The sequence below is a fragment of the Nylanderia fulva genome, unplaced genomic scaffold (genome assembly GCF_048542155.1).
Source record: "Nylanderia fulva isolate GAGA-0341 unplaced genomic scaffold, ASM4854215v1 Scaffold3, whole genome shotgun sequence".
NCBI classification, from domain to species: domain Eukaryota; kingdom Metazoa; phylum Arthropoda; class Insecta; order Hymenoptera; family Formicidae; genus Nylanderia; species Nylanderia fulva.
Genome location: NW_028190368.1, coordinates 1,359,464 through 1,382,193, shown reverse-complemented (window position 1 = coordinate 1,382,193; position 22,730 = coordinate 1,359,464). Strand labels below are relative to the sequence as shown.

General features: G+C 31.0%; 6 protein-coding genes and 1 long non-coding RNA gene across 14 annotated transcripts in view; 3 read left to right on the top strand and 4 right to left on the bottom strand.

The window, feature by feature from the left end:
• LOC114944880 (uncharacterized) overlaps positions 1 to 669 on the bottom strand; it is a 33,714-nt gene extending 33,045 nt beyond the window's left edge. For all 3 annotated transcript variants that reach the window (XR_014925084.1, XR_003822317.2, XR_003822305.2), the window contains exon 1: positions 470 to 669. This is a non-coding gene — a long non-coding RNA (uncharacterized LOC114944880). The remainder of the gene's footprint in view (positions 1 to 469) is intronic.
• Positions 670 to 788: 119 nt separating this feature from the next.
• LOC114944640 (cyclin-L1) lies at positions 789 to 4,493 on the top strand. 3 transcript variants are annotated; one of them, XM_085484302.1, is made up of 5 exons: positions 1,117 to 1,183; positions 1,683 to 1,754; positions 1,867 to 2,051; positions 2,449 to 3,033; positions 3,297 to 4,493. In XM_085484302.1, exons 2-5 carry the CDS (start codon positions 1,707 to 1,709, stop codon positions 3,550 to 3,552), a joined length of 1,074 nt encoding a protein of 357 aa, XP_085340428.1. In that variant the 5' UTR covers positions 1,117 to 1,183; positions 1,683 to 1,706; the 3' UTR covers positions 3,553 to 4,493. The 3 variants fall into 3 exon arrangements, with proteins under 3 accessions (XP_029176500.2, XP_085340428.1, XP_085340429.1); XM_029320667.2 differs by lacking the exon at positions 1,683 to 1,754 and having other exon boundaries at positions 789 to 1,183; XM_085484303.1 differs by lacking the exon at positions 1,117 to 1,183 and having other exon boundaries at positions 1,691 to 1,791.
• On the bottom strand, positions 3,832 to 5,668 carry LOC114944705 (leucine-rich repeat-containing protein 51). The gene is made up of 2 exons (XM_029320777.2): positions 5,354 to 5,668; positions 3,832 to 4,970 (listed from the first exon to the last, which is right to left on the bottom strand). The coding sequence occupies exons 1-2, from the start codon at positions 5,475 to 5,477 to the stop codon at positions 4,489 to 4,491; spliced, it is 606 nt and encodes a 201-aa protein (XP_029176610.2). The 5' UTR covers positions 5,478 to 5,668; the 3' UTR covers positions 3,832 to 4,488.
• A 223-nt stretch (positions 5,669 to 5,891) lies between these two features.
• Positions 5,892 to 7,632, top strand: borr (borealin-related). Of its 2 annotated transcripts, none has more exons than XM_029322569.2 (2): positions 5,892 to 6,888; positions 7,075 to 7,632. In XM_029322569.2, exon 1 carries the CDS (start codon positions 5,976 to 5,978, stop codon positions 6,876 to 6,878), a length of 903 nt encoding a protein of 300 aa, XP_029178402.2. In that variant the 5' UTR covers positions 5,892 to 5,975; the 3' UTR covers positions 6,879 to 6,888; positions 7,075 to 7,632. The 2 variants fall into 2 exon arrangements, with proteins under 2 accessions (XP_029178402.2, XP_029177721.2); XM_029321888.2 differs by having other exon boundaries at positions 5,893 to 6,888; positions 7,115 to 7,631.
• Positions 7,633 to 8,934: 1,302 nt separating this feature from the next.
• Positions 8,935 to 13,460, top strand: Dronc (Death regulator Nedd2-like caspase). The gene is made up of 6 exons (XM_029320832.2): positions 8,935 to 9,384; positions 10,615 to 10,775; positions 11,273 to 11,552; positions 11,997 to 12,265; positions 12,638 to 12,908; positions 12,987 to 13,460. Exons 1-6 carry the CDS (start codon positions 9,247 to 9,249, stop codon positions 13,113 to 13,115), a joined length of 1,248 nt encoding a protein of 415 aa, XP_029176665.2. The 5' UTR covers positions 8,935 to 9,246; the 3' UTR covers positions 13,116 to 13,460.
• A 408-nt stretch (positions 13,461 to 13,868) lies between these two features.
• REG (proteasome regulator gamma) lies at positions 13,869 to 18,169 on the bottom strand. Of its 3 annotated transcripts, none has more exons than XM_029319096.2 (5): positions 17,885 to 18,169; positions 15,905 to 15,937; positions 15,303 to 15,623; positions 14,979 to 15,115; positions 13,869 to 14,866 (listed from the first exon to the last, which is right to left on the bottom strand). In XM_029319096.2, exons 1-5 carry the CDS (start codon positions 17,909 to 17,911, stop codon positions 14,644 to 14,646), a joined length of 741 nt encoding a protein of 246 aa, XP_029174929.1. In that variant the 5' UTR covers positions 17,912 to 18,169; the 3' UTR covers positions 13,869 to 14,643. The 3 variants fall into 3 exon arrangements, with proteins under 3 accessions (XP_029174929.1, XP_029173545.1, XP_085340349.1); XM_029317712.2 differs by having other exon boundaries at positions 15,905 to 15,949; positions 17,885 to 18,054; XM_085484223.1 differs by lacking the exon at positions 17,885 to 18,169 and adding an exon at positions 16,536 to 16,799 and having other exon boundaries at positions 15,905 to 15,949.
• Positions 18,170 to 19,340: 1,171 nt separating this feature from the next.
• Rpn6 (regulatory particle non-ATPase 6) lies at positions 19,341 to 22,439 on the bottom strand. The gene is made up of 4 exons (XM_029315900.2): positions 21,731 to 22,439; positions 20,871 to 21,265; positions 20,190 to 20,514; positions 19,341 to 19,957 (listed from the first exon to the last, which is right to left on the bottom strand). The coding sequence occupies exons 1-4, from the start codon at positions 22,049 to 22,051 to the stop codon at positions 19,727 to 19,729; spliced, it is 1,272 nt and encodes a 423-aa protein (XP_029171733.1). The 5' UTR covers positions 22,052 to 22,439; the 3' UTR covers positions 19,341 to 19,726.
• Between the last annotated feature and the right edge of the window lie 291 nt (positions 22,440 to 22,730).

Here is a 22,730-nt window from a genome sequence, read left to right as displayed (position 1 = left end):
TCACAGGATTTTTTCCAGGGAGGGGCATGATTAAAACTTTTTTGTTTCTTATATATTTTTATTATTCTTTCATAATTTTTTAAATTTAATTTTTTTATTATTTTGTTATTTTAATATTTTAATATTAAATAAAATTGTAAATAAATTCTAGTGTTTATTCACAAGGAGAGTAAATGCTTAATTTTTTTACTGATTTCAATTAGGGGGAGAGCAAATGTCCCCTCTTGCCACCCTCCCCCTGCAGACGCCCATGCGAGGATTAAAAAAAGAATAAAAATAAATCGAATTTTCTCTGAAATGCCACATATTTTTCTACTAAAATATTGGAACGTCGTTGTTGCGAAAATACAACTTTTTCAACAATTATTATTCATTCCTATTCTTCGTTATCGCGTAGTCGAAAATTGAACGTAAAATTCAAAGTTATAAAAATATGAGATACATTATAAAAAATATCTGATTCGCTTACCACGCGAAGAATTTCGTAACCAACCTCGATATTAAACACTTGATTCGTTTGGAAGTGCGTCGTCGCGTTTTTCACTTCAATAAAACCACCACTTGTATCTCATTCCTTCCTCTTCCACAGGTTCCTTCACTAACAATAAGCATTGTCTCACTGTGATTGGCTGATTTGTTCGATTCCTTTTCTCTGCGCTCCAAAATTTCGAATCGACCAATCGGAACGAAGGGCGCCAAGACTCCCAGCTCTGATTGGTCGCTCGAAACTCTCGAAGCGGCGCAGTCGAACGTATTCGACTTGAAGGTAGCCGTTTGTGCTTGGAGGAAAGTCCGCCATTTTTTTTTCTCGTCGTGTTCGTGTTTCGCCGCGTTGAGGTTACGTCGCGTCTCGATGCGAGTTTTGCACGTTATTAATATACATTAATAATAATAATATTTTTGTCCTCATCTCGCGAGGCGTTTCGACTCGCCGTCTTCTCGAAATCCACTCGAGATGAACGCGAAGGAGAATTCCACGGCGCCGACAAAGAACGCGAACGCATCGAACGCGAAGCTCTACGGCAAGATCGTGTTGACTTTGCAGAATTGTCTCCTGCCGGAGGAGAAGCTCAACTCGACCCCCTCGTACCTGGACGGTCTTGACGCCGAGACCGAGACGGATCTGCGAATACTGGGATGCGAACTCATACAGACGGCCGGTATCCTGTTGAAATTACCCCAGGTAATTTTTCTACTTCCGCCTAAGATTTTCAGCCAAGTTCAGGACCCTAAAATGTACTCTCTTCATTTTATCTCTTGACTTGTCTTGCTCGTTCTCATACGATTCTTTATATATTTTTTATACAATTATTTTATATATGTGTATTAAGTATAAAATTATATACTTGTGTATTTCATTGTATTCGTTTATTTTATAGATCTAGATATGCTCTTTTTAAAATAAAATTTAATTATATCGAAGCAATAAAATAGTGAAAAAAATATTTAAATTTTATAATAAATTTAATTCATTACACATACGCAATAATTGTTTTTCTAATAAAATGTTTGAAAATGGAGACAGGTAGAGAGAAAGAGATTACTTTACTTTAAATTTTTGAATGTATACAAATATACTACAATATATTACTTTAACCCTTTGCGGACAGAACCTTATGTATATTGTTGATTTTAAAACTGATAAACTGACAAAAATAGCTCAAAATGTATGTACTTTCCAGAATCTCGGTGGCTAATGTAAACAAATGAGTGGCGACGTGTACGCTGGATTGTCGACACAGCAAAATAGAAGTGTAACGATGGGAATATCTCTGCTCATGTCCCCGAAGGGTTAACATTGTTAAAATGCATCAAGATGCATAAAAAATAATGTTATCTAATCATTCTGTTCTTTTTTCGTTGTAGGTTGCAATGGCTACAGGGCAAGTAATATTCCAACGATTTTATTATAGCAAATCTCTAGTTAGACACAATATGGAGACAACTGCAATGGGTTGTATATGCTTAGCTAGCAAAATCGAGGAAGCACCCAGGCGCATCAGGGATGTCATTAATGTTTTCAATCATGTAAAACAGGTTTCCAGTCAAAAGTAAGTTTCTTTTGATCTTATAATACATCAAAATATAAATTATTAATTAAGATTCTTTATTGCCAGTTAAAGAATTAAAGGAATAAATATTTCTTAATTAATACTGGCTATTGACTTTTATTTAATTAATTTTCAAAACTGTTCAGTTTAATATAAACAAGTGACAGTGTCATATCGACTCAATGGTGGTCTTCTTTTTTTTTTTTTTTTTTTTTTTTTTTTTTTCAAACAGTACACTTGAAAAGGACTAAAATTATGGTCAAAACGTTGTGTAAGATTTATTAAATGTCAGTATTGGTCGAGAAATATTTATTCCATGAAATATAAATAAAAATTATAAAATATATGACAAATAGACAAAACAATTAAAATAATCTATTTGAATGATTTGTTTTAGAGCGATTCAACCTGTGATTCTCGATCAGAATTACGTAGCTCTAAAGAATCAGGTCATCAAATCAGAGAGAAGAGTGTTGAAGGAACTGGGCTTTTGCGTTCATGTGAAGCATCCACATAAGATCATTGTCATGTATTTGCAAGTGCTGGGATATGAGAAGAATCGCTCGCTGATGCAACAGAGCTGGAATTACATGAACGACTCGTTACGTTCCGACGTCTTTTTGCGCTATCAACCGGAGACCGTGGCATGCGCGTGCATTTATCTCGCTGCTCGACAATTGCAACTGCCGCTGCCCACAACACCCACTTGGTTTTCGCTCTTCACAGTCAACGAGTCGTCGATCAGGGACGTTTGTCGACGTATCCTGCGCCTTTATTCGCGACCGCGCGTGAGGCCCGAGCAGTTGGAGAAACGTGTCGAGGAGCTGCGACGTCAGTACGAAGAAGCTAGAACCAAAGCGCGCGGTGGAGATGTCGACGGACACACACCGAGTCCACCACTGCCGAAACATCACAACGCCTGGGGTGGATTCATCAGCCGCAGCGGCACTCACGCCGCTCCCGAAAGAACGAAATCACCTAGGTATAATAAAAAAATACGGAGAAAAAACAATTTTAGAGAAAGGTCGTCAAACCATCAGATTTTTCTTTCTACTAATGAATATTTATCTTATAAAAAATATTGTTTAATTATATTTAATCGAAGGTACAGCACGCGTTAGGATAAATATTGTTATACGTTTTTAAGTATTTGCACTTTCATAGTAATATCGCGTTTAAAAGGTAAAAAAATTGCTCAATTTGTAAAAAATATATTTATAAATATGGGGTCTCGATATTTTTCAGGCGTTCGAAATCTCCAAGTACTTCTCCATCGCGAGGCGAAGGGACAAAGCATTCCAAACGAAAAAGACACAGCAGGAGTAGATCCCGCAGTCACAGTCACGGTAGATCCAGCAAATCTAAAAAGACCCAGCGAAGACGATCAGGCAGCCATAAATCATCACGAAGATCGCGAAGTTACAGATCGCGAAGTCGATCCCGAGATAGAGACTTGGAGAAATCGAGCAAACATCGCAGTAAACGCAGTAGACGTCACTGAAGATTTACTATATAGATGGAAATTTCGCATTATTTTACAAAATATCAGAGTAAGACTTTAAACATTTGTAATCAATTTGTAATAGAAGGTGAATTTTGTATAGTCCTCTATCACAATTCTTTTATTTCGAACAAATGGACATACGTTCAGTTTCTAGATTATCTTGAATTTCATTAGTTTCAACAACATTGAAAGACACTGTTTCATTATGAAACAGATTATTTCCAATAATATATATTATATATTGTATTTTCGTCAACAGCATTTTCATCGTTCACGGGTACATGATTTATGTTAAAAATTGTTATGAGAAAGTGAGATAATGTAACTTTTGTAAAATATCAAATAATGTAAATTGTTTTTTAAATTTTATGTAAGTTCATAGAAACTAATCAGAACAAAAAGAAATATTGCAGATACGTACATGTTATCACGTTTGTATGTTTATGTTGATTAACAGACTCAAATTAAAAAATGGTTAATGAAATGAAATTATCGCAAATAGGAATTGCACATATAATGCAATGTTTATGATTCATATATAATTTGCAAATATTTTTTATTCGTAAATATAATTTCTAAACAAATATTCACAACTGACAGATTAGATTTCATCAAGTGAAACAAAAGAATTAAAAAAAATGTTTCAAACATTTTATGAATCTGTTAATATGAAAAATCTATGTCAAAATTTACAACTATAATTAATGATATTGAACTTCTATTTTTTTTTTCATCCTGACAAATTTCTATGAACTTGTACAAAGCATAGAAAATCTACATAATTCTCGAAAAAATTAATATATTAATTTGTAGTTTTTACAAGTCTGCTGAGCTATACCTCAACCGATGTACGATGCAATAAAGATATGAAAATAGAAAGAGATGTTATAAAAAAGGCATGTAACAACAAATAAAAAAAATAAAATTTTATATTCATACTCCAGGTTGTATCATCTTAAAGAATCCTACGGGTAATGCCTTTTTTTTCTCAGCTGCTATCACTGGTGAAAAGTCTAGAACAAGTAGCTGTGGGAGAAGATGTACGATGTAACTCCTGTAGCAGGGAACGTCCTCGATTGGATTACCGTGCAATGTTAACGATCTGAGATTCTGTAGTTTTCTCAATCTCATAGTATCCGCGATATTTGAAACTTTATTGCCATGTAAATAAAGTATCTTTAAGTTTATAAACTTTTCAATGTCTTCTCCGATCTCGCTAATCTCGTTAAAGGACAGATCCAACCAGCTGAGATACACCGGATCATCGAGAACTCTACTCGCCAGACTTTCAAGACCTTCCATCGAGCTCAATTGATTGTTACTCAACCATAATGTACTGGTTACATAACGATCCTTAGAAGTTCTTACTGGTGCTTTTCCTGTGCGTATTGTCTGTGCACGTTTCTTCATCAATCCTGGAAGGAAAATATCGTTAAAAATATATATTTTTTAATATAATATATACATTTTTTATATACATATATATAGTTTATATATTTTTTTAAATATAATTTATATATTATATATATATTTCATATATATTTTTAATTATATTATATATATAATAATTTTATATAAATATATAAATTATATATATATATATATATATATATATATATATATATAATTTATATAAAATTTTCAATACATAATTTATATATATATATATTTATATAATATTTTATATAATTCAGAATTTAAAATAACAAAAGTTTATTAAAATGCATGTCTTCGATACGATGTATTGATTAAACAAAAAAAACATAAAATGACAATCCCTGCTAATTTATTTATATACCATCCATCGTGGTGGCCTTCTTGAACGACAAATCTAACGGTGGGGCAATCAACATCTCCTGCCGTTCATCTCGTCTGTAATCGGAGGTATGATTTTCCGAGGAATAATGATCATGAACACTCATCGCGAAAAATTCGAGCTCGATTCGGTAACCTCGTTAGATCCTGAAGAAAACATTCGAAGCTCATATTTCGCGGTTTATTGCCATAAACCATCGAACAATTATGGCGGTCTTTCTTCACATGTTATTTCCATTTATTATAATTATTTATTACTATCATTATCATTAATATTATTATTTCTTATTATTATTTCTTTATTTATTTTTATTTATTATATTATCTTTATTTCTAGGGACTCTAGTTTGTACTATATATAAACTCTAGAAATTCGATGATCCAATTCGGACCAATCGGAGGAAAGAAATTTCAGTTCCTTCCTCTCCGATTGGTCCAATTCCAAACTGCAATAATTTCTCATGTTCATGTTTGCAGTATGGCGTCTATTTCCCGTTGCTCGTCACGTGACCGATTTTAAATCTCTCTACAATTGAATCCGTATACCGGAATCGCACGCCGGGCGAGGGAATTTGATAGATCCGGTGATCGACGCTGTGTCGAAAATGCCGCGAACCAAGTATGCGCGAAACAAGAGGAAGACTTCGGGGACCGAGTCTACAAAGGAGTACGATATAATGGCTCAGACCTTTGACAGACATGTGCAATTACGTATTACAAAATTGGAACGCGATGCCCAGGCTGACGTCAAAAGCTTCGAGACCTTCATAGACGTTATATGTTCCCGTCTACCATCGGAGATACGTTTTGGGATGACATTGGGTGAGATACTTGGTTATAATAATAATCATCGTAGCGACAACAAGCAGAAAAAGGAGAATGTCAACGATGAGGTGAGCTCGTCGGTCCAGGATTCTATGCAGCCACCAGCTACTGTATCCAAGTCTAAGCTAAAGACGGAGTACAAAACCGCCAAACGTACCACGACCACCACCGATGATGGATACGGGACTGAGAGGAACACCAGTGTGGGTAGCACCAGGTCGAGGAAGATGAAAGTGGAGGCCCAACCGCAGACAACAAGGAGGACACGTAGTTCTAGCAGAAATAACAGGACTCAACTCAGCGAGATCTCTCAGATGACTGTAACTAAGCCCAGGGCCAAAAAGATGATCGATACCTTCAAGACACCAGCACCATTAAAGCCCCACAGCACCGTCTACGATGTGGTTACGCCGAAAATCGTGCCAAATACACCGTTGAATGTACTGAGACGTCCTCGTCAGGGAGAGATGGTTCTCAGTATGCAAGGCAGTCCTCTACTGGTTTCTGCTGTTGTCGAGGAAAAAATTGCTAATATTAATGTACCTCTGGGTAATGGTAATGTGATGTCCTTGTTGCCTCAGGAGGGATTGCGTATGTCTACTATTCCCCAATTGGATCCTGAAACGATGGAACAATTGGAGACCCTCAAAAAACATATTGAGAAAGTTATTGCATTCAAGTAACAATACAAATGTTAGTAGATTATATAATATAATAATTATACCATAAAATAGTTTTGCATTTTTTTATATTTAATTATATAAAAAGAAAAATAATGTAAAATCCTTTCTCGTTTTCCTGCTTCTTGTATCTTTGACAAACATTGTTTAGACATCAAGAGCGTTTCAAACAATTATTCAATATTAATATTTTTTGCAGATATATTTCTTTACTGAATAGATAACTCTTTTTATTATAGAAAGGATTTATTTCAATTTGAAATATTAGGACACAAGCAATCCTGAAGCTGTAATATAGGATATATGCTTACGTCAAAGATCAAGCCCAGCGTTGAATATATTGAAGTGTTTCAAGATGAAATGTTCCTCAGCATGTGGGTCACAATTTTGGCCTCTACTGTCGAAAATTGCTAGTATTAATATACTTTTGTATAACGCTATAATGTGATGTCCTTTGTTGCATCGAGAAGGATTGTGTATATCGCATATACTTCCATTGGATCTTGAAACAATGCAGCAATTGGAAACTCTTAAGATTCACATTAAGATAGTTATTATATATTAAAGTAGATATAATGTCAATATATATATAAATATCAAAATAAGTTATTATGTGGTGTAATATAACAATTCATGAAATATTTTTATACTTTTTTATATTTACATATGTATAAAAAAAAAGTAATGTGTAATTTCTTTCCTCTTTCTCTTGCTCTCTCTCTCCCTCTCTCTCTTTCCTTGTTTTGTAATTTTTAATAAATATCTTTAAACACATAAAAAAGTGTTTTCCTTCCAAAAAATTTAATACTAATATTTTTTATAGATATAGACTTCTTGGCTGAATAAAAATAGTTCTTTTTATTTTTTTATTATAATTTTGTACTAAATATATATATATATATATATTATATTACAATATATTTTATTGAGAAAACATCAAGTTACATAAAATAAAATTAAAAGACACATCATATCAAAATATTCCAAAAGTAAAATACTGTATATATTAATAAAGAAAGAAAATACTGTATATATTAATAAAGAAAGAAAAGATACAAAAGTAAAATATAAAGAAAACAGGTAAGACAGAAAAATAAAATATTAAATTATTAGTTAATAAAATATAAATAAAACAAGCAAAAAATTAGCAATAACTATATATTGATAAAAATAATGAATTTCTTAATATGAAAATTAGATTCTATGAACGTTTAGCATATCAGTTATTGTAAAATATATGCAATTAATTATAAAAGAAAATTTTACAATAAATTTTTATAAATATATAATATAGATAATTTTTTTACATACATATATATATATATATATATATACGTGTGTGTGTGTGTGTATGGATTTATATATATATATATATATATATATTAATAATATATAATTATTCATTTAAAAAATTTTTTTATGATGGTCAATTATGGGCGAATTTTCATGATTATTGTATCAGAGAGAATACAGAGAGTGGCCACCGGAATTCAGCGGCAGCGTGTACTAGTGCGCCCCCTGACAAAGTGGACATAAACTACGTCGTGACGCTCGGTAAAAAGCACGGTAAATGGTTTGATTACGCGATATGGTTCATGTCCAAACTATTCAGCTAAAAACCAAATTGAGAACCGAACAGCTGAGTCAGACAAGGATCCATCGCTCTGGCTATAATTTTTATGACATTAATTTTGGACCATATATCAAAAAATTATGCACATACTTTTTTAATTTGCTTTTTATTAAAATATTTTATATATTATTTTCCAGCTCAAAAGTCATTATATAGAGATAACTTGCCAAATATTTAAATAAAAATATTTTACCAGTAAAGAGATAGGGCGTAAAGCTTACAATTACATATTTTCAAGAAAAATTAATTTAAACAATATGACGTTTTTACATTCGGCTCGGTTAGATTGATTTTCGAAAATGCGGCATAGTACATACATATATATATATATATATATGTATATGTATATTGCGGTGGCCGCTCTCAGGTTTCTCTCTGATTGTATGAGGTCGTCCCTGAAGATAATGAAGAGCGCTACTATACCCTCATCGATGACAAGCAACTATATGGGGATGGGACTATGGGACTTGAGATGCTTGATTTTTACATGCAGATGTTATATATGTATATCGGGTTGTCCGTGGTCAAGATGGTGTTGATAGGAGAGATTTCGTCATCGTCCAAGAATCTGGAAAGATTTCAACTACTTGGTGCTGTTGTCGATTAATTTGACAAGTTCTCCTTGCCGCGTGGACGCTTAGGATTCGGCTGCTCAATTGTCAGTGTTGCTCAGGCTTAGGTAGATTACGGAGCTGTCTGACACATTGTCTCTCACTGCCTTTTACTGCCTTCTTGACAATGGAGCAAAGAGATCGCGAGCGAATAACTTTCTGCTGCGACAGTGTCGTGTCAAAAATTGATATGACCAAACTTTTGCCAAAATTGTTGGAAAACAAGGTGTACAACAGAGACGACACGAACATGGTTCGCTGGAAGGTGAGTTCTTTTTATGTTCCTATTGTCAGAAACGTCACTCGAGTGCATTCTCTCTCTTTTTATACCACTTTTCTCTTAGTGAGATAGAAAGACAGGGAATACATTCGGGTGACGTTCAGAGAACGCAGCTTATATATATATATATATAAATTAATAGCAAACCTTTTTTAATGTCAGATTCCTGGAATCGTTTGGAGATGATTTTTCCTCATCATTTTTTGCATGTTCCTAATTTTTGCCATCATGTATCTTCGTAATTAAGCCTTAAATTAAAATTCTATTAAAGTAAACTCTACATAAAATTATTAAAAGAATGTAATTTTAAAATTAATTGAATGTAATTTTGTTAATATTTTATTTTCACATGACCTAGTTTACGAAAAACCCCTTATTTTCTATCGCTTATAATTCGAAAATTATTGATGTCTCGACATTTTCGTTGATGAAAAATCGTCAAATTATTCCAGGAATCTGCTATTAACAGGTGTACTACTAGTTCTCGGACACCCTGTATTTATGTATATATATATGTAATAGAAGATATATCAATTGGAGTTATACAATAAGACAAAAAATAAAATAAAATATTAGTTAATAAAGTAAAAAAACTTTCAAGCAAAAATTAGCAATAACTACTCTGATGTGTTTTTAAACAAAGAAACCATTTGTTAGCAAAAAAGCAATAGAATATCAATTGTGTTATTAAATGCTAAATTTTTTTTATATCATTCTCTTCTTTCAATTTTCTTAAAAGATTTATGCAAGAATAGTATATACATATATATCTTTGTAATAAAATAATGACTTGGAAGACAAAATCGTAAATTTTTTTATATTTAGTAAATTTAGTAAATTAAAACCATTATTATTTTTTCCTAAAAATATTGAACAATATATGCCGAGCAAATAATTTTTACTTTACGAGTCTTTGTTTTCACAAAACAGCATAAAGGCATTTTATTTCTATAAAAAAGCAGTTCTAGTGAAAAGATTTATAACAAAGAGATCATGAGTCATATTTGTTATCTCTTTTACATACCCTTACACATTTAGGTGAAATAGATAAGAAAGATATAGATAAAGAGGAGAGAAAAGTAATTCTAAAATATTATATAATATAGTGTAAAAGAGAATAAATGCAAATTAATTGATATTATATGGAAATTATATATTATATATCATAAATGTATTATATTATATATCATTATATGTAATATCTTTTATTTTTAGGACACCATTATGACACTAGATACAGTTAGAGAAATATATTTGACGATAAAAACACGAGGACCTTATGCATTTAACAGCTTACTTCTTAGTCTAAGACAGTCCGATCATGGAGATGTAGCAGATATATTGCAAGGAAAAACTAGTGCAAATAATAAAATAAGGTATATATTTTATTACTAATCATTAATTTTTTTTAATATAAATGTTAAATATTATATAATGTATCTATATTAAAAAAATATTAAAAATTATATATATATATATATATATATATAGCTTATATATATAGATGTATATTTAAAAACTTTTAATTTTAGTTTTTTCTTTTAAATTTTTTTTCTTTTGTAGTATAATGTATTATAATTGTAAAGGAGAAAATGTTTCTAAGTGCACATGAATATATTATTTTTTGTTAAATAAATGTCAATTTTTGTTATATTCATTTTTTATATTTAAATACTTCTTCAGTCTCTCACAGTTCTAAGATATTTGATTACAATTTATTATTAATTAATTAAGAATATTAGATAAATAAATTTCTGTGATTACCTAATATTTATACAAAAATGTTGAAATTGTGTATAATTTAATAGTTAAAATTGTGAAAATTAAATTTTCTATTTTGTAAATCCTCTTATTATATTTTTTTTTATTTCAGCTTGAATCAAGTATATAATATTAATGGACCGACTTGGTCAGAGAAGCCTTTAATAGTAAAGCTTTGTAAAGCAACGCAATTTTTAGATAGAGAATATGAAATCATTGAGCGTTATCCTATGCGAAGTAAACCTCGAGGATTGGTTTTGATAATCGCAAATATTAATTATGATTTATCAGAGGAACCAAGATTTGCGGCAGAACATGACATAACAAATTTAAAAATACTATTTGAAGAAATGGGCTTTAAAGTAATTGTTCATATAAATTTAAAAGGATCGGTAAGTAAATAACTCAAGAGTTCAATACAATATAAAATTTGTTAAAAATTTAAAAAAAAATCTATTAATAATTATATGGTATAACTCATGTTTTTAAAACACTTAATATTTAAAAGCATTGACAAATTCTTTTTGTAAATATTATGTGATTAAAGAGATTGAGCTCAAAAAGTTTAAAAATTTTTAAACTAAATTATGTGATATGTAAACTATGTAAAACTAAACGATGTGATTTATATAAAAGTATTAAATTCGTATTATTATAAAACTTGTGTGCAAATATAGAATCAGAAACATTTAGAGCATTATAAATTATTTTATTTACAATATTTTTTTTCTATTAAAATATTAAATAAAATTAAAAATTATATTGACTTTTTAATATAATATATAATTGGATTATGATATATTTATATTATATTGACTTATATCTTACTTTTTTAGGAAATAAATGAAGTGGTAAAAAAATTTTCAAAAAATGATGATTTGGATAAGGTCGATTCTTGTTTCGTAATAATAACCAGTCATGGTACAGAAGATCAAGATGCCGAAGATAAAGAAAATAACACAGAAATCCAGGGAATTGATTATCATAGTGCAAGCAGACAACCAAATGAAAAAGTTCTATGTACAAATCTTTGCGATTATTTTACTGCAGAAGCTTGTCCACAACTTGCAGAAAAGCCAAAGATATTTATTTTTCAACTGTGCAGGTATGTTGTATAATAATATTTTTTCTCTCGCAATCTTATTATATTCTGAACTTTATAAGTAGAAATGAGATCTCTGTGTTATCTCATGGAACTGCGGATTAATAAAAATTTGATAAGCACTAAATTCCCGAAAATATTAAAAAATAAGGAAGTCTTGATTATGTTTTTACAACTATTCTTATCTTTAAAACTGTTCAAGTAAATATAAGTATCAATGTAACATCATAAAAGTATATTAGAGTTGTGCCTTTCATGCAATTTGGTGTATTCTACTTTTATTTGCATATGTGCAAAAATGTATAAAAAGCACAATTTTTTTTTCTTCTGAACTTAGTTATTAATCTATATTTATCTTTTTTCTTTTTGTTTTAGAGGAAAAAGAAAACAGATAGCTGTAGCTCACAGTAGGACTACCACTGATACCAGTCTTATTCCAAATACGAATTATGAACAAAAAGCACCTTGCAATAGATCTCACGTTTTAACAACAAGGAATTATTCAGACATGCTTATAGTTTATTCTACCTTACCTGGGCATGTATCATATCGAGATAAAGTAACTGGTAGTTGGTTTATACATATCCTGTGCATTGTATTTATGCAGTATGCTTGCACGACTCATATTCTGGATTTATTTATTATGGTGAATATTATGAGATATTTAAAAAATACAAAATAATAGTGATTCTACAAAAATCTATAATTTTAATGCAATTTACAGATTGATTCAATTTTGAAACAAATCAGAATAGGAAAAGACGTGCCTGAGTGCCAGACGTCATCTATTGAAGTACGGGGATTCAACAAGCATCTTTTTTTGAATCCTGGCCTTTTCGAAACACAACAATAAATGAAGAAAAAAAAACACTTTTATCGCATTAGCAATATTTAATATCAATATGCAATATTTTATGCAATGTAAATAATTACAAATTTTAGTATATAAACTTTTATATGAATTTTTTATGAAAAAGATATAATCTTTTACCATTTTTTATTCTTTTATCTCGTATATTTTTTACTATATTATGTACGAAATTATTTTGTTAAGAAACGTAATTATGTTTTTATGTTTCTTTTCTCCATTGACTTAATTTTGTTTTATTTTGTATTTATTTTATATATTTACTGCTATTTATAATTCTTTTCTACATTATATTTATCATTGGAAATATAATTTTATAGTTATTATGTACCCTATATAGTTTTTTTTAGTCTAAATCTTTTTCCTTATCCAATTACTGTCATATTTATTCCTGTATTACAATCAAAATTTATATATATATATATATAGACACAATATTCAGAATTTCATGTTGATGTAGAAAGTTTAGTATCTTTTTTTTTATTTAGTTCTTCATCTATTTTTTGAAAGTTCTATGTCAAATGCAATAGTAAATTAATCATTTTTAATCGCGAATACATTTATTTCAATTTTAATGTACGCCCAGAATATCTCTTATTATGTACTCTCCTCCCTCCTACCCTACATCTAAATATATATATATATATATTGTATATAAATACACACACATATATATATATATCTCATTTTTGCATGTATAAAATACTTGACAGAAAGAAAGGATTTATATCTCACAAGTTTAAAGAGAAAATTTATTTCGAGCATAAACTAATACTATATTCCATGTAATCTCGTGTTTTATCCTATTTAGAGTTTATTGCGCGACAATGCATTAACATTTACAGAAAAAAGAATACTATTTAATCCATATTATTTAATAGCTCGTGACTTGGGTTTCTTCTTATAAATATAAATTACAAAAAATGATTCTCTAAATACACACTATTCTAAATTTAATCTTAATTGTTTGCTGCCTTCGTAAGCGCTTCGATTATATAATCGGCAAAATTACATGCAAGCTTGCTACATATAATTTTGTAACGAAAATTATATAGATATTATGCTCAATATTTAGTATAGTAAGTAAAGTATGCTCGATATGAAATTTTATGAAATATTAAATTACCAATGAAATTTAAAGAGTAAAATATGATTTAAGATTTTTATTGAAAAAATTAGAAGGAAAAATTATTTCTTTAATTTTTAAGATTTGAGATATTTCTTTTATGCATTAATAATGAAAAAAAGTTTATATGTATATATATATATATAAACTTAAATATATGAATAAGTTAAGTATATTTTATATAATATACAATTTCGAAGAGTTTAAGTGTAGCTATCGATTTTATTTATATAGTGCCATAATCGATAGAACAAATGATGGACTAATGTCAAGGCAGTTAAATTATGTTGATGAGATGAGTTTTATTTTATATTATTATATTTTACGAATTTTTACGTTCATATTGAATTATTCCGCAAGTAGATACAGCGCGTTGTACGAGCATGCTTAGTACAGTGATTGCGCGTTGGAGGAACGTGGCCGTTTGATCTTTTCAATGTTCTTGATCACGAGATCGTGCAGCGAACAGTAGCGATTGCGGACCTCGCACATCACCAGCCACAAGCTCACGTACTCCTTTTCGTCTAGTTCTTGAATCGCTCTTCTATAATCGATGATGTGTGGATATTTCGCGACTTTACTAACGATCTTTCCTCTAGAGATGAAATACCTGAATAGAAATAAGAGATAAATATGATTCTTTTCTCTTGTTATGCTAAAGTAAGTATTAATCTAAGAGTGTTGAATATATATATATATATATGTATATACAGATCATTTACCTAGAGATTTGATCGAAGAACGCGGCTGCTTCACTTTCAACTGATTGAATCTCAGATAACGTATCTTCTTGTATTGATACACCAAAGTTATTTCCATCTTCGATTTTTGGAATCAGGAAAGAAATCCACATTTTTAACTAGAAAATTAAAAACTGTATTATTAACGATTCGAAAAGTACTTATTTTTCCAAATTATTTCAATTTTATTTAATAAATCGTGAAAATATCTCCTTATTTTTGTAGAGATTAAAAAAAAAGCGGATTAATTACTAAAATATTAAAAAAAATAAAATCTTATAGTATACGTGTGCATTTAACACTTACTAAATTAGAATCCTCCAAAAGTTGTCTAATGTACGGTTTAACTATGTAAATCAGATCACATAGTTTTTTGTTGCAAGGTACTGGACCGTTTGGTAGTACCATGACTTTGGTTCCGCTGGTTTCCTCTGCATTATTGTCCAACTTAAGCTTCTTTGTAGCAGGGGCATCTTCGGAATGATTAAGAACTATTGGGTCTGGAATGGGTACGTTTAATTCTTGATGTACATCCGACAACTTCCGGTTGCAGAATCCAGGTGTCTCCAGCAATTCATTTAATTTAACTATTTTCTCAGGGAATCCCTTTATCAACAATTCCTCCGCCTAAATAACGCACACATAAAAACAATAAGTATATCATTTGTCACAATTTATAATTTTGATAATTATAATCAATTTGATAAACTATATATATAATTATATAATATAATATATATATATTATATAATAATAAAATTTTGATAAATAAATTTAATAAATATATGAAGTAATATTTGTTGAATGTGAATTCATTTATCACAAAAGAAGATGAAAAAATCAAATATGGTAAAGAATTTGAAATAAAATTATAAATGTTTAAAAGAGAAAGAGAGAGTACAAATTACCTTAGTCTTAAGAGAGTCCTTGTATTCTTGAACCTGTAAGATAAACTCAAAAAATACATCACTTTGATAAGATTGTGCAGGAGAAATGATTTAAAGCAAAGTCATAAGAATAAGCAAAGTCATAAGTTTTTAGCAATGATTTTAAAAATTATATTCTTGTGACTCTAAAAACTGAATGTTTATAATTAAACAGCACGAGCAAATGTAATTTTCTTAGTAATATTTTGCTATTATTAAAACTAAGTTAAAATATTTTTGCTCGTTACTTCAGTTTTAATTGTATAATTTATTTTACACAGTATATAATATAATAATGATTTTTTGTTTTAAAAATTAAAAACTTGTAATAATTTGTTGAAATAATACAAAGATTTGAGAAAATGTTACAAATTTCAATTTGAAGTGTGTGTGTGTATATATATAAATAAAATGATTAGAATTTACTTATTTAGAACATATTATACAATAAGTTAAGTCAAAGCTATCAATAAACATGAATAAGTGATTTGAAAATATATAAATAATAAAAGTGAATAAATAATATAAAAGTGTATCTTAGTATTTTCATTGATCTTCAGTGATGGTATTATAAGATACAAATTGCGTTCAACATATATTTATGTATAGCTACCTCATTTTCTGTATAATCTTCCAATAACACATTACTTGGCTCATTAGTTGAATTATTAGCAAATGTAGAAAACATTTACACAAAAAAAGGAAGCTGATAAAAAATAATAAAAGTAATGTGTATATGTGAAGTTGCTTTAAACAGTTTTGGATAATATCCCTGATAATTTTTAAGCAAGAATTTAGTTCTGTAAAATTTAACTTGTACTTTTATGATGACAGAGTATTTTGATTTTGACAGGTTATAACAGATTGTTCAATTGTTTAGATTACAAAAAAAAATACAAAAAAATTACAGAAAAATTGTTATCAGAAATATGCTTTTTCTGTGTATCATTTAATAAAGTTAATAACAAAATTGATAATTACTTAAAAAGTAATTCATAAATCGATGAAATTTCATTCTTTCTATGTACATAACAAATTCAATATGCTTATTCCTAAGTTCTTATTACATAAAATTATTTCAACGATAATTATATAATTCACAATTGTTCCATCATTTTTACATCTTCCAAAAATGACAGATAAGTATGTTTTATTATTGTCAATAATAGCTACAAAATTTAAAGAGTAAAATTTCATCGCTACTACATTCATAACTTTTACAAACTACAATTTGCCACAATTTTGACAAATCACTATCGCACATCAACAGTTCTCTACTGACAACCTACACAAAATTTAAGAAAAGCTCATTAATATATACCATAATTCATAATCAAGACCAACATTACGTCATTTCTTCTTGCGTAATGTTTGAAAAAGAGGGTTTAATGTCTGTCAAATGTAAATTCATCAGAAGTGACCTTTGTCATAATTTTCTTTTTGCACCCTGCTGTGAAAATAACTTAGTTTGTTGTTGAGAAATAAATTTCAGGAAAAAGAGGGAGGTTTTGAAACTGCTTGGCACAAGAAAGACGTCGAAGCAACGTTTATCAAACGACGTTGGACAGAATTTTATTTTCGCATCCTGCTGTTAAAACGACTATCAATTTGTTGTTGATAAAGGAACTTCGGGGGAGAAGGGAGGTTTTGGAACTTTACTTGGCGCAAGAAAAGAAAGACGTTGAAGCAACGTTTTTCGAACGTTGGACAGAGGTTGAAGTCTCTCCCCGAAAAATATTCGTCAAAATACCCGAAATCGAAGTTCAACGAAAATGAGGGAAAAATCGCGGAGAAATCAAGTGACGCGGCAACACAAACATGACTGCTCACGGAGGATGGTTAACCTAAACCCGGTGGTCGTCGAGTTAATAAATCGTCGTCCGGGAAAGCGTTTCCATGTCTCGTCGTCGTCGTTCCGGATGACAGGAGAGATCGCCGCGACCCGGAGGGGCGTTGTTTTACCTTTTCCACTGTAGCATCCTCCATCATATAGATTCCGTGGGAAATAAACTTCTTCCGAGCCGCGTAGCCACTGTGTGTATGTGTGTTCCTTTGTTGAAAAACGTGCACCTCCAACAGGAAGTCGCGCCGCTAGCGACCACTGCTGTCAAGCGAGGATCCCGGACTCGTAGGGAAAGCCGGGCTCTCCTTTTCGCCTCCACGACGCACCTTCGACGCGATCCAAATCGAGCAAAAGGTGTATTTACGTTTCGGGAAAGGAGGGAGAATGGAGATAAATGCGGTTGAAAGTGGACAGATTTTAGCCCCCATTTCGCCCGCTTTTTGATATCGCGCATGATCGCGGAACCGCGATCGATCTTTCAAACGTGAATCACAATGGGAAATATATCGATTAAAAAAGATGATTCTACATTTTTCACCAAATTTCATCAGAAAAATATTGGATATTAATATTGATTTGATGTATTATTTTGGAAGTAAAAGGAAATATCGATTAAACAAATATTATTCAATAATTTTAATGAAATTTGGTAATCAAAATTTTTAAATCAAGATTTAATATTAATAGAGTTCGTATTTCGTACATATTTGATAGTAAGAGTAAAAACGATAGGAAATATAAAAAAATGATTCAATTTCGATTAAATTTGATAATAAAAATATTAGATATATAATAAAATATATATATATAATAAAAGTAAAATATTGATTTAAAAAATTGATACAACACAATTTCTTGATAAAATTTGGCAATACAAATATTAAATTAAGATTTGATATTTTATTAAAATTCGTATTTCATCCGTATTTAATAGTGAAAGTGAAAAAAAGGATTCACGCGATGACAGATCAATATCGAAAAAAAGATTCGTATAAATATAGCAGTCTCTTGCACGATTCTGGAATCTTTGTGACATCATTTTTATTCTTGTCCTCTTCTTGCTTTCTCTCTACCTATATATATATATATTCTATATTTAGAAAATACAATAATATTTGTACGCTTGCTTGCGTTTTACATGCTTTTTCTATATTCAAGTTTTTTTAACTTTCTCCTTCTCATTTCAAAATTACAAAAAATTTTAGAAATACTATAAGTAAAATGAACAATCTCATTTTTTTGTATAGAGCATAAGTATTGATTTTAATTATCATTGAAAACGTATGGAATCATTTTTCTTTACTTATACTGAGATAATTTTATTTTAAATGATTTTAAGTTTGATTTATATAGATTTTAAATCAACGATTATATATATTTAATAATTTTAAATGCTTCAAACATTCATAAAATTTAAACATTTGAAGATTTGCCATTATCTTTTAAGTTGCAATACAAAAATTTAAATTACTAAATATATTTCCATTTCCATTCTTTAATTACTGATATTGATTCTTTTATGAAATATATTAAGTATCACTTACGTTGAGGGTGCAAGTGAATAAATATAAAGAATAACTTTTTTACCTTTTTTATATTTTTATAGTTTTTCGATATTATGACATTTTTCTTTTCACTCCTTCTTGAAGAGCATTTACGAAAAATAATTCCAAAAAACACGTGTTAAAAGGGTACGTTGATTAGATCTCAAGCAAATTAATTTTATGTATATATAATTTCATATTTATCATCTTTTTTAAATAAAATTTCTACTATTAATAAAAGCGGTTCTATATAAACGTATCGTAAATGAGCACTTTTTGTCACGACGCTTCTCTGTCGTCCACATTAATTACGAGAAAAATACAGTTAATCGATAGTATTTAATGAGAGTAACTAATTATTAATGGTTATAATAATTGCGATAAATTTTTTCTTGTATAAATACATATTAAATAGGGCTAGGTGAGTTTCTTGGCTTTCTGGTAAAGTGTATCGACGACTTTTCCCATGCTGTGTATTGTGTCTAGTGCAATTTCGTAAGTTTTGTCGCGAGGTGTATCTTCGAAAACAATTAAAACGCCTTCTCCTTGATCGAGAACTCCTCGGAGCTTCTTGTCCAGGATCATTTGCGATAATTTCTTTTCTACTTGCGCCAATGGCAGAGATATGCACGAGGCAATATGACTCACCTATAAACAAATATTAATATGTAAATAAAAAAAAATAATTATTTTATTTTATATTGCTACTATAAAAAATTTAATTCATTAAATAATTTTCCAGAATAGCAAGTGTACATCGTTTTGATGTTTAATGACGACAGTTTGCTACCTGGGTTATAGTTGAAAAGAAATGTAAGACTGTATTATTTATAAAATATTTCTATCCATGTATTGGAAGAAAAATATCATGTATAAGTACCTGAACTCGTGAATAAGGTTCGACTAAACGACATAAATTTTGCTCCAACATAGCATCGTAGAGAGAACCGAGGTGTGCACGTACGATTACGTCGTCTTCCAATTCCTGCCGATATTGCTTAACTGCTTTCTGAAAATCAGCTAAAGATCGTCGGTGGCTGGCCTCAGCCACAGCGCGCATCGCATCCAGATCTAATCCTGCATATTTCACCGCCAGCTTGCCAGACATAATAGCCTGAACGTCTTCCGGCGTGCGCAGCATGATTTTAGACAGCAACATGTATTTGAGCGCAGTCAGTGCCTTGGGACTTTCAACGCTATCGTATCTAAAATGTAAGAAAACAGAAATAATAAACACCATTGTAAAATTATAGTAATCGATTAAATGAAGAGGAAATCGATCAATTTATTAATTATAATAAATATAATATATATAAGAAAATAAATATATATAATAAAATTAAAATAATAAAAATTAAAATTATTGTAGTAAAATTATGAAAAAAGATTGTTATATCATAAACTGGGGAATTAGAATTTTATAGGGATAAAGAATTCAAGTATTAATTTTTAATAAAAGAAAAAATGAAATAGATTATTTAAATAAAATTATTATTTAATAATTTAAAGGAAATTAACATTGCAGAAATTCCAGTGATATTGAGCTAACGATTATAGTTACCCTTCAAAGGCTTCATAAAAATAAGAGTAAGCAGTCTTGAAGTCTCGTTCGTCCGCAGCATGTAGTATTCCCGATTGTAGATCTAGAGCCGCTTGCATTTTAGGTGGACAGTAAATAGCGTTGGCAGTTGTCCTGGCACTGGTGAGAGCCGCTCTTGCCTTCGCCAAGTTGCTCAGCGCGTGATATGTCTTGCTCTCTAACAACTGAACCTCCACCAGTAACTGTTTGTCGTCCAGTTTTTTGAGTTCTTTGAGGAGAGCAGATCCTAATTGCAACGCTTCGCTGAACATGCCAGTGTCGAAGTAGAGAGCTATCAGGCGAGCCTCCAACGATTGCCTCAAAAACGTTCTGCGCTCTTCCTTTGCCCATTCTATGCATTCTTTACACAATTGCACCTAAATATACAACGCATATAAGTATACTTGGTATATTCTCTGTACATAAATATCAATACATAGTTTTATCCTTTGTATTAATATTATACATATAATTTTTACACTGAAGATGATTTAAATAAGATTAAAAACTAGCTTCGGCTCCCAGCCCTTATTTTAATCTTTTATTTATTCATCTTGCGAGCCTTTTGACTCAATATAATTTTAAAATCCACATATATAGTTTTCAAAAATAAAAAGAATTAGAGCTCTGGCTTGGATTATATTCTCAATAATTCGCGTTCTTAATTTTGCATTAGCGAATAAAAAATATTCATCCGAGTTTAGGAACAGAATTTCTCGACAAGCATGATTTGACATTTTTTTTACCTGTGTTGCTGTGCACAAAATTGTCACAGGATAACCTAGTATCCGCATGAAACTAAACATCTCTCGTTTTCGGTCGAAAAGGGAAAGCATCCTTACCTCGATACCTATCCCAGCTTCCAGATCCAAGAAGAAGTCGACCAGGGATCGCACTAGCTTGGCAGCCTTCGCTTTACTGATAAGACTGAGGAACGGCCTGGTGGCTTTGATGAGCTCCGCCAGCTCCTTCGCCTTACCCTCCTTCTTGTAGAGCTCGCCTAGGTGCAGGATACCCTGCTCCTTCACCCGGATGTTGTCCTCGTCGTCGTCGGCCACGCCGATGCTCGGGTCCGAGACGATCTCGTTGAGCAACGAGATACCCTCGCTGCGGTTCGTCACCGAGACCGCCTGGGCCCGCTCGAATAACATCGCACCAGCCATCTCCGGATTGGGGGGAGATCGTGCACCTTCCTCGCGGGAAGATCCTCGGCTAACCCTAACGAGAACCGTACGTTATCGTTTTCCGCGAATCTGGGAGGGGAAAACAGTTTCACGAGAGAGAAGGAAATTCGGTTCGCGAACACAGAAGGCAAAAATTGTCGATGAAACCCTCGTCGCTTCCTGGACGCTCTCTCGTGCGTGGCGTCCGCGGGTGATCTGGCGCGTATCTCAAACAGAGTCTCGCTTCCTCGTGCGAGTGCACTCGCGCTCACTCACGCTTTCTTCTGGCTTGTCACTCCTCGCCGCGCTGCTCCCGAGACCGCAAAACTCGTGTCATGCTGCTACGTGAGTCAAGCGAGCCACTTCTCTACGTGCTCTCGCTTCTGCACCGTGGAATTTACAATTCACCGCGAGAAACCATGGACCATATACGCGAATATAGGCGCGAATCCAGCGTCGATGTTGGGTCTGAAGAGAGCGAGAGAAAAGGGTCTTCTTCTCTTTCTTTTGAATAAAAAGGCGGGAAACTCGGAATAAATTATTATTCAGGGATGTAATCGTTATTTCCTTTCTTTTTGTTATTTGAGTTTTATCGTAAGCATTGTTGACACTGGCAGCAGTTTGATTTCTTATTGACGAATCGTAGGATAAAATTAAATATACACCCATAATTAAAACC

Excerpts from the sequence above, each read along its gene's own strand:
- REG (XM_085484223.1), bottom strand. The coding sequence starts at position 16,610 with ATGTTTTCTACATTTGCTAATAATTCAACTAATGAGCCAAGTAATGTG. Across the intron at positions 15,950-16,535 it reads AAGATTATACAGAAAATGAG|TTTATCTTACAGGTTCAAGA; the intron begins GTAGCTATACAT and ends GTATTTTTTGAG. Across the intron at positions 15,624-15,904 it reads AGGACTCTCTTAAGACTAAG|GCGGAGGAATTGTTGATAAA; the intron begins GTAATTTGTACT and ends TGCGTTATTTAG.
- Rpn6 (XM_029315900.2), bottom strand. The coding sequence starts at position 22,051 with ATGGCTGGTGCGATGTTATTCGAGCGGGCCCAGGCGGTCTCGGTGACG. Across the intron at positions 21,266-21,730 it reads AAGCTGGGATAGGTATCGAG|GTGCAATTGTGTAAAGAATG; the intron begins GTAAGGATGCTT and ends TTGTATATTTAG. Across the intron at positions 19,958-20,189 it reads AACCTTATTCACGAGTTCAG|GTGAGTCATATTGCCTCGTG; the intron begins GTACTTATACAT and ends ATTTGTTTATAG.
- LOC114944705 (XM_029320777.2), bottom strand. The coding sequence starts at position 5,477 with ATGAGTGTTCATGATCATTATTCCTCGGAAAATCATACCTCCGATTAC. Across the intron at positions 4,971-5,353 it reads GAAGGCCACCACGATGGATG|GATTGATGAAGAAACGTGCA; the intron begins GTATATAAATAA and ends TTTTCCTTCCAG.
- borr (XM_029322569.2), top strand. The coding sequence starts at position 5,976 with ATGCCGCGAACCAAGTATGCGCGAAACAAGAGGAAGACTTCGGGGACC.
- Dronc (XM_029320832.2), top strand. The coding sequence starts at position 9,247 with ATGGAGCAAAGAGATCGCGAGCGAATAACTTTCTGCTGCGACAGTGTC. Across the intron at positions 9,385-10,614 it reads CGAACATGGTTCGCTGGAAG|GACACCATTATGACACTAGA; the intron begins GTGAGTTCTTTT and ends TTTTATTTTTAG. Across the intron at positions 10,776-11,272 it reads AGTGCAAATAATAAAATAAG|CTTGAATCAAGTATATAATA; the intron begins GTATATATTTTA and ends TTTTTATTTCAG.
- LOC114944640 (XM_029320667.2), top strand. The coding sequence starts at position 956 with ATGAACGCGAAGGAGAATTCCACGGCGCCGACAAAGAACGCGAACGCA. Across the intron at positions 1,184-1,866 it reads TCCTGTTGAAATTACCCCAG|GTTGCAATGGCTACAGGGCA; the intron begins GTAATTTTTCTA and ends TTTTCGTTGTAG. Across the intron at positions 2,052-2,448 it reads AAACAGGTTTCCAGTCAAAA|AGCGATTCAACCTGTGATTC; the intron begins GTAAGTTTCTTT and ends GATTTGTTTTAG.